Raw genomic sequence first — 12,200 nt, forward strand, 5'->3', positions numbered from 1 at the left:
AGCTACTAACACCAAACACATTTTTTCCAGGTAGTTGAAACTAAAAGTGAGCTCCCAGATTTCCACCTCACTCGGAATGACAGCCACTGCGGTTTCCAGGTCGGCTGGCTAAGTTGACGTGGCAGATTTTCATCCCTGCTGGCACACACTCAAGAGTGTGTGAAAATTCCCCAAAACCCAGAGCTGCCAGGAATGTAACAGAACATTATAGGAGGGTGGCACACGGACTGTGGGCAACATAGGCTTTGAACGACGAACAATAACGGGTAAAAAGTACATAGCCTCCATAAATATACAAAAACCATCAGCAGTTCCTGAAGAAGTCCATTGTGGTCCTCTTTTAATAGGTCACCATGAAAATAAATTTGAGCAAAAGTGACAGACTGACAGGCAACAGTGATGCAGAGATGGACAGCTGTGGACCAGTTTCTGAGTCCTGATTAGGACTCATCAGCTCTGCATATGTATGTATACCTACTGCTGCAAAGGACTGCAATTGCTTGAAATGATATACTTAATTATTTTTTGGGTTCTATTCGGTAAAGTCACGTAGGTAAAAAATAAAACAACAAAAATCACGACGTTTCGGCCACAACACAAGCGGCCTTCATCAGGTGAAGGGACCAGGCTGTCTCGAGGACAGCGCTAGAGTGAAACACAGCCACGCTCAGACCGCGACCTTTAAGCTGTGTGCGAGGAAACAAGGTGCCTTGACAAAGGAATTAGCATAAAAATTAGCATGCTAATTCCTTTGTCAAGGCACCTTGTTTCCTCACACACAGCTTAAAGGTCGCGGTCTGAGCGTGGCTGTGTTTCACTCTAGCGCTGTCCTCGAGACAGCCCGGTCCCCTCACCTGATGAAGGCCGCTTGTGTTGTGGCCGAAACGTCGTGATTTTTGTTGTTTTATTTTTTACCTACGTGACTTTACCGAATAGAACCAAAGAGTATGGATCCTTGCAGTCACGACAGCTTTAAATCTAGAATTAATTATTTTTGTTTAACCCTTGAGCTCTAAAGCTATGAAATGTGTTACTCTTTTCACTTAGAGGTTTGTACCTGGTTACCATAAGTGTAATAAATGATTTGGTAGTTTTTTTCCTTTTCAGGGAATGTCTTAAAGAGTATTGGGATGCATCACCTTGTTGCAAGAATGAGAGGGAACCCTTTAACTGTTTATCATGGAAACACAGAGCCTCCATTATCTCACGAAAATGAGAATATATGCAACTGTAACACAAACCATACGCAATTACACTATTTACAATCCACTGTGTTTATACAAGTCTGTAATAAACTGCTTCAAATACAGTATACCTTGCAGATATGCTCTCATGGAATATTTTATATTATGCACATAAACAAGATTTAATGTTTAAAATGTAAGCATTTCTGTAGGTAAAATGTGTCGTACTCTTACATAATATTCGTAGCTTACTGCTCTTTTGAAATGTTATTTTTGTGTGTGTTGTATCCCCATGCGAATTATGCAGGCTCCCTCACCCTCTCTGTTTCCAATTTCCCAATTGGATCATGGCTTAAAGAAGATCTTATTGTATTTTTGTACTTGAGGGAGCTCAATAAGGTCCCCTTAAGTATAGTTTTTCTTAAAGCTCACTCTAAACGGCTTTACCACAGCAGAGCGGTGTGCAGCATTTCACACACTAAAATTACTGTGGCTTCATGGGCCTTGTGTTTTGCTCCCCAGGCATGGGCTGCCAACTGTTGATGAATATAAATGACCATGATGGAAGAGTTAAAATGTGCTGTATGCCTTCACTCTTGCATTCCACCCCCCACTCCACTCTACCCTTTGCATTCATTAATATTCTGCATATAATCAATTCATCGTATACCGATCATGCATCTTCATATTTCTCAGCGTACACCATTTGAGCTATAGTGACACGCATATACAAAACAATAACAACAACAAAAAATCTCTATTGTGCTCATGCCAGGTTAGGTATACTTTGGGGCTACATGCAGTGCTGAAGGCTCATTGGCAGGTCGCGGGGACAAATCCAGGTTTTACGTGTTAAATGACCGACTGACGAGAGTGGCAGGTGCACCACCTGCGCTCCCCGCTTAATCAATTCACGGTCTTTTAGCCATCCGGCGCTCTGCTCCTTATTGTGCTGGAGGGTGGTTACCGCCAACTGCCCAGTGGGCATCTTTCATAAGCTCTTTACGCAGATGTCGATCTTGATGCCGCAACATTATTTGGTCATACTATGTTGGCAGTGGTGCACATGCATAAATAACCAAAAAAGCTCAAGGCATTTATTCATAATACATATCATAATGAGGCCTCCTTTTCCAGTAGCAAAATATAATAATAATAGGTTTTTTACCCTCTAAGAAAAGCTGTCTCTGGTGTGGACCAATCAATTTCAAGGACAATGCATACATTATCAGAGTTGTTTTTTGTTTGCATTCTGACCGCAGGTATTGTGGTTAATGCAAACATGATTCCTTGTAAAAACGTATCAGTTTTGTTGCCAGAAAAAAGGGTAAAAAAACCTATTATCATAATACTGCTTCATATATTTTTCTTATAAGGCAGTGGTAATGAGTTGAGATATTTTATTGATACTGCCAGTACCAGTCATCGGCAAGTCTACTCAGCTCCAAGTCATTCTACACCTCCAAGTAGCATGGTTGGCTACGTATGGTGCGAAAGAAGTTCAACATACATAACATATCAGCCAATCCCTTCCCTGGCCTGTGTCATGTCCAGTCAAGAGGTCCACAATTTGCAAGGAACAGAAGAGACGACATGATTGTGGCCGAGAAGACCCAACGTTTTGTGTGGTTAGGCAGCTTTCACACAGAATTATCCAGCCAACAAAACTACAATCTTGCTATACTGAAATGGAGTTTTAACACCAAACGCTGGCTATAAACACATTGCCTAGGCAGATTAACGAATCCATTCTCTCAACAACCACTCCATTATTCCTTGAGAGTTGATAGGCTGGAGAGTTTGACGACACAAAGTGACAATCTTCAGATTCAGTAAAATAGTCTCCAACTGTTTGTCAAAAAAAGCAATAATATCAAAAGATGGTTAAGGTACCTGGTCTGCAGATTGGTATTCTTGGCTGTATAGCTCGTGGCAGTTGGCAAATATGTATTCATATGTTGAACTGAGTGAGTTCTTCACACAGTCCTTCACCACAGTGCTGGCACGTGGGGGACTCTGCAGGTCTTGTACCTAGAAACACATGCATCATTTTAACACGTAGGCTTTTGCGACCAATATCATCCGTAAGAGTTTTTTTTGGGTTAGTAAATATATAAATGCGTCGTTAAAACCTGCCACCACCAGACACATTCAACTAGTAAGCTAATTGTAATTACTGGCGAAACGTCGTACTCAGATTGTAGATATTGTGGCTTGGCTCTCCAACACACCGGTGTAGTGCTGTACTAGTAACGAATTGGCCACGTTCTGTTTACGTGACAACCCTTACTAGTTGGCTGTGTCGGGTGGTGACGGGTTTAATTACACATTTATATATTTATACGTGATCTAACCCAAAAAAAACCTCTATTATACATGAATCATTATTGACACGTTTTCCTGAAACACACATGATTGCATACAACAATGGCAACGATAGAAAGCAAACTATGTATGCAATCAAAGACTGAATACATTTTTTAAATATATAAACAAGTCTAATAATGATTTGTAGCATACATCATGATGGTCATGCAGACCACACAAGTTGTATTAAAATGACGACAAATATACTGAAAATTAATAGCAGTGCATTTACTAAATTATTGTCTTTTATCAAAGCAATCACAATTGAGCTCATAATAAATGGCTGCATCCGACCAAAGCCCCATATTTGAGTGATATTGGCTGCACATGATAAGAATGAGTAACGATTCATGTGGTGATATAATGACTGATTAATTGCGTGCTTGTGTTCTGCCACTAAGTGGTGCAACAAATACACTGGGGACCAGGTTCCAAAAGACGAGAATTTAATGTTGTTGTTTGTTTAATTAATCTTCTGTTCAGCAGTATATAACACATCTCTGGAGGAAAAAAAAACATCGGACTCAACAAACAAACGCAATTTCCTGCAAATCTGCAAAGAGGAAAAGGGCGGGGCCACCGTTGCAAACAGAAAGCGGTGGCCAATCAGAATATGGAAGCAGGGCAATGACAATCTCTGATGATGTCACAAAGCTAGAGCGCAGTTCCAACTGGATTGACCTTTGACCCTACTGATTATACTTCAATATTGGAGCTTACGTTCCACCCTGATTGTCTCAACCTGGATCTTTTCAAATTGTTTCCAGCCGAATATCTCGTAACCAAGATTTATTGGCAAGAAGTCTGCACTTCATCAACATCCCCCGTTAAATTTTGATTTAAAGCTTTCGTGACTGCAGGGATTTATATTCTTGGTTCTTTCAGTAAAGTCACGTAGAAGGGAAACAATAAAATAAAAAAATATATAAAACAATAAAATTCTCACGACGTTTCGACTGCAACACAAGCAATCATCATCAGGTGTGAAAACCACAACAAGAAATTTTCTTGCAAGAAACGTCGTGATAATTTTATTGTTTTATATTTTTATTATTTTGTTTCCCTTCTACGTGACTTTACCGAAAGAACCAATAATATAATATCCCCCGTTAAAGTATACGGTAATTACATTATGACATTATGCTTAATAAGAATGTCCATAATCTTGCAGGATCTATTCCCTTCCATTACATATATTTGTATCACAATTTTCTTACCCCTGTTGCTACTGAAAGCATATGCAATGCTCTTTTCTTGTCTCACTGACAATCTTTGAAGGTGGACATATATCCCTTGATGGAAAAGTCCAGATGATCCAAACATCAGTCTACCTTTTGCATCTGCAAAAATGACCACATGTCCCCGAGTCCCAAATCTGTTCACTGGCTACCAATTCAATATATAAGCAACTGAAATATTTTGATTTAAAGCTTTCGTGACTGCAGTAATTCATATTCTTAGCTCTTTCGGTAAAGTCACGTTAAAGGGAAACAATAAAATAATAAAAAATATATAAAACAATAAAAATTCTCACGATGTTTCGACCATAACACAAACGGTCGTCATCAGGCGCGCCGGTCCGCATTTATTTATTTATTTTTAAACGGCGTGTTTATTTTTTTTATTTTAAACGGCAGCGCCATGCGCAGCGATTTGACAGTTTATTTAGAAGGACGAGTCCATCTATGACACGGTGTAAATACACCGTTTAAAAATAAATAAATGCAAACCGACACACCTGATGACGACCGTTTGTGTTATGGTTGAAACATCGTGAGAATTTTTATTGTTTTATATATATTTTATTATTTTATTGTTTCCCTTCAACGTGACTTTATCGAAAGAGCTAAGAACTGAAATATTGTTATCACAGTTTTTAAATCATTCATTGTCTCCCTCCAGCCTATCTCTCTCCTGCACTCTCACTCTACTCCCCCGTTCCTACATGTCACTCCACGCATTTTGGTGGAACCCAAAAACAATCTCCAAACGTTGGCTATCACCTGATGATAACACTAGTTGTAATTAAAGGTTAAAACGTCATACTCGAATTTCAAATGTTGTGGTTTTACTCTCCATCACACCGGTGTGCTGTACTCGTAACGAATTGGCATGTTTTGTTTGCGTGACAACCCTTATTATTTGGCTGTGTCGGGTGGTGGCGGATTTAACGACGCATTTATAACCCAAAAACTTATATTATGGATAATGGTCGCGAAAGCCCCCTAAGCGTTAAACTGGGAGGTCACTCCTCCTCTGCTGGCCCTTTAAATTGGAATGCTCTCCCTTTAGTTGGCTGCACTGCTGATTCTCTCCCTCTCAGTCCAGACTGAAGCTCTTCCTCCTCTCTTCTGCTATCGACTAGTTCATTCCAAATTACACTCCCGAATTTTTACCACACCTTTGCCCTTCGATTTCCATCCAAATCATCACCCCTCTCATTCTTACTAAGGATGCATACATTAGAGATTTTGTTAATTAAATCATTACACATTACAATTCTCCTTTCTGTGTGGGGCCTACTGTGCCTTAAATCGTTTGCAAACAGTGTGCCACAACGTTGCATTCAGATAATGGGGAAATTCAATTGATCAATGGGACATTAATGATACAATTTTACTAACTCGCATGCATTTTATGAACCCCTGATGAATGAACAGTTCAGGGGAAAGATGACAGAATCGGTAGTGAAGTTGAATCATTGCAGTCAATGCCAACACACAGTATCATCAGCATAGAAATTACGGTTAACGTTGAAGCCAGAAATAATTTGCCAAGTGGGAGGAGATTGGAGTAGAGCAGTGGACAGATGACTGGCTCTCGAAGAACACCATAAGTGTAAGTGAATCTAATACGAGGAGAACCCTTTCATGCAGACACGAAAAGAGTGGGATGAAAATTCGGAGTGGACCTAGGAAAAAAGTGTAGTCGAGTAGGCCATTACACAAGATGGAATGATTGATATTAGTGGCAGCAGTGGGGTGTAAAAGAGCCTGCGTGAAGAAAGAACCACCGACTACAGAGGAAGGGTATTGACTATAGGCAAAAAGGCTGTTTCAGTTGAATGCCCTTGAACGAGACAAAGGTGAGTGGATAAGTGGGATAAAATTACAGCTCAAATCCTTTTCTGAGGAAATTAAGTTTCGGAATCGGGTGACAGCTTGTTGGGGTGCTAAATCTCCGGAAGTATTTTTTTTCTCCAATGGGAGTGATAGCAGCTGCTTTAAGACTTAAGGAAACAGTACTGGACATTAAAAAAACGTTAGACTATGATGCTTTGTCGGATACTAGAGTGAACAGGCTGTGAGGGATGTGCACTTTTAGCAAGAGGATCAAGAACAATGTTGGCAGTAATTGTCTCTCGGTGACTGATGGGGAAAACATCAGCTGTAGGTGGTCAAAACCCTAACACAGCAGAGTCAAAATTCTATTTTCTGTGTTTTATTTCATACTTTTCAGAGAAATAACAAGCACATTCATCGCACCAGACAGTGTAAGAATTAACAAAACAGGTTCTGAGTTTAAAAAGGCGATGCTTTGGCAACATAAATTTACTTTGCATTGCCACTACAAATATAAATCAAAAGAGTAAAAAAAAATCTGTTTTAGCTTTTATAAGAACTTTCTGGTAGGATTTAATGCGTGCCTTTCAGGTCTGGTAATATACTAGAAGCCCCATTTTTTTTTTGCTAACGTCTCCCCTAGGCACCAGTATTTTTTATTTAATGGAGAGCTTCAGTGTACCGGCATACAGCAAAGGAGCACAACGATGATAAACGTCATTGCAGCCTATATATCATCATCACCATCATCCATCTATCCATGGCAGGAGATCACTGGAGCGCTAAGCTGCAGATAAATAAGGCAACAGTAGGAATTGCCACACAACTCCAGTAATCTGTGGAAAAGCCATGGATAATTGGAATGTTTACATATTCACGGCTAAGGGGTGTTTCAACGTAATAACATGGTGCACTACATTGCACAATTAAATTATAACAATCAAAATGGAGTATAATAACAATGACAGAATGCCATAATACGAGTCTAGGTACACAGTCAAAGCCATATTATCCGCCCTCCAATATTCCACTCTCTCTTTTACCGCCCGCCAAATTAATCCAAAGTTCTTCCTATTATCAACGCGATATCGCTCTATTACCTGAGCCTCTGTACAGATAATAGGAGTAACCCTTACAGTGCCAGAAAATTCATGCTTGTTATCTACACTTTACCACTTCGACAAATTAATGATGATCCTCATACCATTGCTGATGGTTATGAAGAATGTTGCTGTTATTGTAGTGTAATTTATTTACAGATAATACTTAAAAACTGTGGAAATCTAAATTTTGATTTAAAGCTTTCGTGACTGCAGTAATTTATATTCCTAGTTCTTTCGGTAAAGTCACGTTGAAGGGAAACAACAAAATGATAAAATATATAAAACAATAAAAATTCTCACGACGTTTCGACCATAACACAAACGGTCGTCTTCAGGTGGTGAAGACGACCGTTTGTGTTATGGTCAAAACGTCGTGAGAATTTTTATTGTTTTATATATATTTTATTATTTTGTTGTTTCCCTTCAACGTGACTTTACCGAAAGAACTAAGAATATGAATGTGGAAATCTAATTTTGTAAGCATGCCTAGGCAAATAGGTATTAGCTGTTGGGCTGTTCAGATAAAATTCCGCCATTATCTTCACGTAAACTCTACAAAACATAAAATATTAAGAGTGAGACATTCATACCAAATGACAGCCACTTTCATTGCATCAAAGTAGCATCGTTTAACAAAAACTCGGGGAGTTATAATGATTAAAAATATCACGTGGTATATTGACATATTAACAATCAATTCCAGCCTTCATTCCAAAAAATAAGTTTCCTGACACAACTAGCAAGCCTGATCAACTTATCGTACGAGAAATCCACACACACATTGTGTACACATGCTTAAAAATCATGAGTTCCTCCTCATTCAACAACACCACTCACCATCTCACCAATCGTTGCACCAAGTTATCAATTTCAGCACAACCGTTATAACTCATCCCCTTTACATACACCCATCTTCACAGCCACGCCAGCTCCTGCAGCACCCAATCACTTTCTCACTTATCATAGAACCTCCAAGTATAATTTCCTTCTACTTGCTCATTTCTAATCCCAAGCATGCCCTTCTTCACACCATGTTAAAACATTCTAGGCAGCCTTTCCCCTTCCATTATACGCAATTCCCATCTCAGGTGAGGCAGAAATGCAATGCATATTTGGTATTATTTCAAACAAGAATGGCACAGAATTGTGTATATTCTGTGAATGTATGTTTAAATGTACTTTGTCCTAATTATTACCAGATAGCGTTTGTGTAAAACTAAACTATAACTAAACTTTATCAGGTAAGGCCCAATGAGCTACGTAGCTCTTTTTCATAAGCGACCTGGCCACAGATGATAGCTCAACGAAGTGGCTCATCGTGTGGAAATTTATAGCAGCCAAATACTCGAAATGCACGTCCATTCTAAATGTGGAAGGAAAAACTGGCGGACCAGGATAAAAATCCACGCGAGCATGGGGAGAAAATGCAAACTCCAAATATATGCAGGCGTCAGGTCTGAATCGAACTCGTGACTTCCTGTATACCAGGCGAGCTAGTTAAAATCTTGCAACCATGGTACCCAATCAATGTTAGTTCAACCATCTTTGCACGTTTTCGTGAGATTGTAGTGGAATATTGTTCAATTTGTTTAATTATTGGGGCACATCTTTTATACCATTTGTATTTTACAGTTGCCATCAGGAGTGTACATGGTGCTTTGGTTTAGATTGAGTCACAGCAGCCATCTTACCTTCATGCGGAAGAACGTGATGCTGGTGAGGAGATCCACAGTGGACTTGAGGTCCTGCAGCCTCTCTCGGTTACTGGCTGGAAAGTTATTCTGCAGAAAATAATGAAAAGAAAATAACAATGTCAACTTGTAATATGCACAGCATTCGCTCGCCCTCAAAAAGAACAACTCCGAGGCACAAGGAGAAAATGATCAATTAAAATTTACTGGCATTTTTACCCATAGTTATTAGATGCAATAGAGTACGATAGTTTGTATCGAATAATGGGCTTTAACTTGGCTATAAAGGTCATATATGACTTTTCCAATAACATCAGTTTGTAATTGTACCAAATGACATAATTGATGTACAGCTACATATAAAGCTTATTGTTGGGCACACTCTGACACGTTTGCAATGTAACATTGTACTCGATTCAAATATTTAATCTATGGTCATAATTATTACGAAATTACATATATTTGCAGACAAAATGACCTGCCATTGACTTTTATCATTCCGTATATTCTTGGTTTTTTCGGTAAAGTCACAAGAAATGAATCCCTGCAGTCACGAAAGCTTTAAATCAAAATTTTACCGAAAGAACCAAGAATATGAATCCCTGCAGTCACGAAAGCTTTAAATCAAAATTCCCGTATTATGTTAGTAATATCACTGTTATTGGCACTTAAAAATAACAGCATACAGTCATCCTTGTTAATCATGAAAACCACGATTTTTAAAAAGCAAGCAATTCTTGATTCGTGTAACATAAAGCCCCCAGAAAAACAGATGGTGGAATCGGACATGGTAAGGCATCACAGACCAACCAATATATTTATAAACAATAAAGTGACATATAAATACAACAATCACAACACTTTTTATGGGGAGAGTGAATCTTCTTTTGATTCTTGTCTCATCTTGCCACCGCCGCAGTCATATGTCCATCCGTATAGGGCACATGATATGGCCCAGTCTGTAGCCCTGGTATCGTCCTTAGCCCACTAATTGCATGACATGTTGTTGTGTCTCTTACATTTACAGTAAAACCTTGGATTGCGAGCATAATTCGTTTTTTGCTCGTCTTGCAAAACACTCGCAGACCAAGTTACTCGCAATCCAAGGTTTTACTGTATGTGGATATGGTTCGAGGAACCGGGTAGCATGCAGGTTGTGGGAGAGGGTTTGCCAGATCTTACTCAAATTTGTATATTTTTTCAGGGCTTGATAGTCCAATATAGTTCTGTTTTTGTGTCGATGCATCTCTCTGCCTCTTGCTATGTATCTGTGTCTGTGTCTTTTTCTCCATGGCTATCTGTATATCCCTGTGCCCCTCTCCATGTCTCTCAGTCATCTTGTGTCTGTGTAAAGCTATATTTCTCTCCACGGTTCTTTATCTTTCACCCGATTTATGTCGGTGTCCTCTCTGCATATATCTCACTTTCACTCTGTGTATCCACGTATCACCTTGTCTCTTTTTCTGCCTACTTGTCTGTTGTCTGCATCTGTTTGTCTTTCTAATGTCCCCCTCTCTATGACCTCTATCTTTCTCAGTGTATCTCCCCATGTCTCACTGTATCTCTATGTATCTGTTTGGTTTGTCTTTGTGTTTGTCTCCATATATATTTATGTCTGTGCATCTTTATCCGTGGCTCTATCTCTCCTCTCTTTCCATGTCTGTGTGTCTTACTCCATGTCTGTGTTTTTGTGTATCACTGGCTCTCAGGATGTCGGCTTTATCTTTCTACATATTTCTGTTGCTGTCTGTCTCTCTGTATCCCTATACAGGCGTGTCTTGCTTAATAAGCGTTATTTTTTATGATAATTTGCTATAACGAGGAATTTGAATGTAGACCCTTTTGTTCACAAAACGAGCGAATGTTTGCTTAGCGAGCTGAGACCGATATGCGGTGGCCACAGCTGTTTGTTTACCAGCTCTCCTGTACTGTGCCCGCATGTTTCGTTGTGTGGGAGAAGGGGGCCTCTTGGTGGCACTGTAATGGGTGGGTGGCAGTGCTGATTAATTGCAGATGCTGAGGACAGGAGGTCGAGCTCCATCTCACATTACCACATCGTGACGATGAACCCATCAGACCTGGGTCAGTTCCGAGCCACGGCTAGCATCAGTGGCGAGTGATATTTGAACCAGCGGTCCTGCATGGCCCCTATTGCTCCCCCGACCCACTAACATCTGCCTGTCAAACAACATAAGTGTCAGGCACCTGCAAGCACTGTGGTTCTTCATGTGTGATAAGTGTTAGATTCGATTATTTATTACTTTATTTAATAAAAATATTTCACGGGTTTTCGCTTACTGAGCAAATTTTACGGAACTTATCTCACTTGTTGTTAAGCGAGACACGCCTGGATATCACTTTTCATCTCTCTGTATCTTTCTCTGTCTCCCTTTTTCTCTCCACTACATGCAGCACTGGGGCCTCAATTTAACATCGTGCACTGCTCTCTATATATTTATGTCTGTTCGTGTCTTTCTGTGTCCCTCTCTACGCTTCTCTGTGTCTGATTGTTGCTCGTCATGTATTTTTGCGTTTCTTATGTGTCTCTATCTTGTTGTCTCGCTCCATGACTCTCTGTGTATCTCTATTTCTGCATAATATGTCTCTCCTTCTCCCCGTGTTTCTTTATGTCTGTGTTTCTGTGTCTCTATGTGATTAATAACCCCCCCCCCAACACTTAGTAACTATCTTGCTCTTAAAAGTTAGGGGGTAGATTATGATACAGAGAGCAAAGGGTGACTTGACGAAAACTCTTAAATCATCAATGAAAGCTGTGCAGTTTTAGCTGGGATA

General features: G+C 39.7%; 1 protein-coding gene across 9 annotated transcripts in view; it reads right to left on the bottom strand.

Annotated features, from left to right (window-relative positions):
- The window catches only part of LOC116957007 (protein unc-13 homolog B-like), a 262,505-nt gene that overhangs the window by 78,081 nt on the left and 172,224 nt on the right, over positions 1 to 12,200 (bottom strand). For all 9 annotated transcript variants that reach the window (XM_076052098.1, XM_076052001.1, XM_076052076.1 and 6 more), the window contains 2 exons: positions 9,408 to 9,497; positions 3,078 to 3,215 (listed from right to left, as the gene is read on the bottom strand). In XM_076052098.1, coding sequence (XP_075908213.1) covers positions 3,078 to 3,215; positions 9,408 to 9,497 — 228 coding nt within the window. The remainder of the gene's footprint in view (positions 1 to 3,077; positions 3,216 to 9,407; positions 9,498 to 12,200) is intronic.

Source organism: Petromyzon marinus, chromosome 1 (genome assembly GCF_048934315.1).
Source record: "Petromyzon marinus isolate PM22_M1 ecotype Great Lakes invasive population chromosome 1, UKy_Petmar_22M1.pri1.0, whole genome shotgun sequence".
In the NCBI taxonomy this organism is placed as follows: Eukaryota; Metazoa; Chordata; class Hyperoartia; order Petromyzontiformes; family Petromyzontidae; genus Petromyzon; species Petromyzon marinus.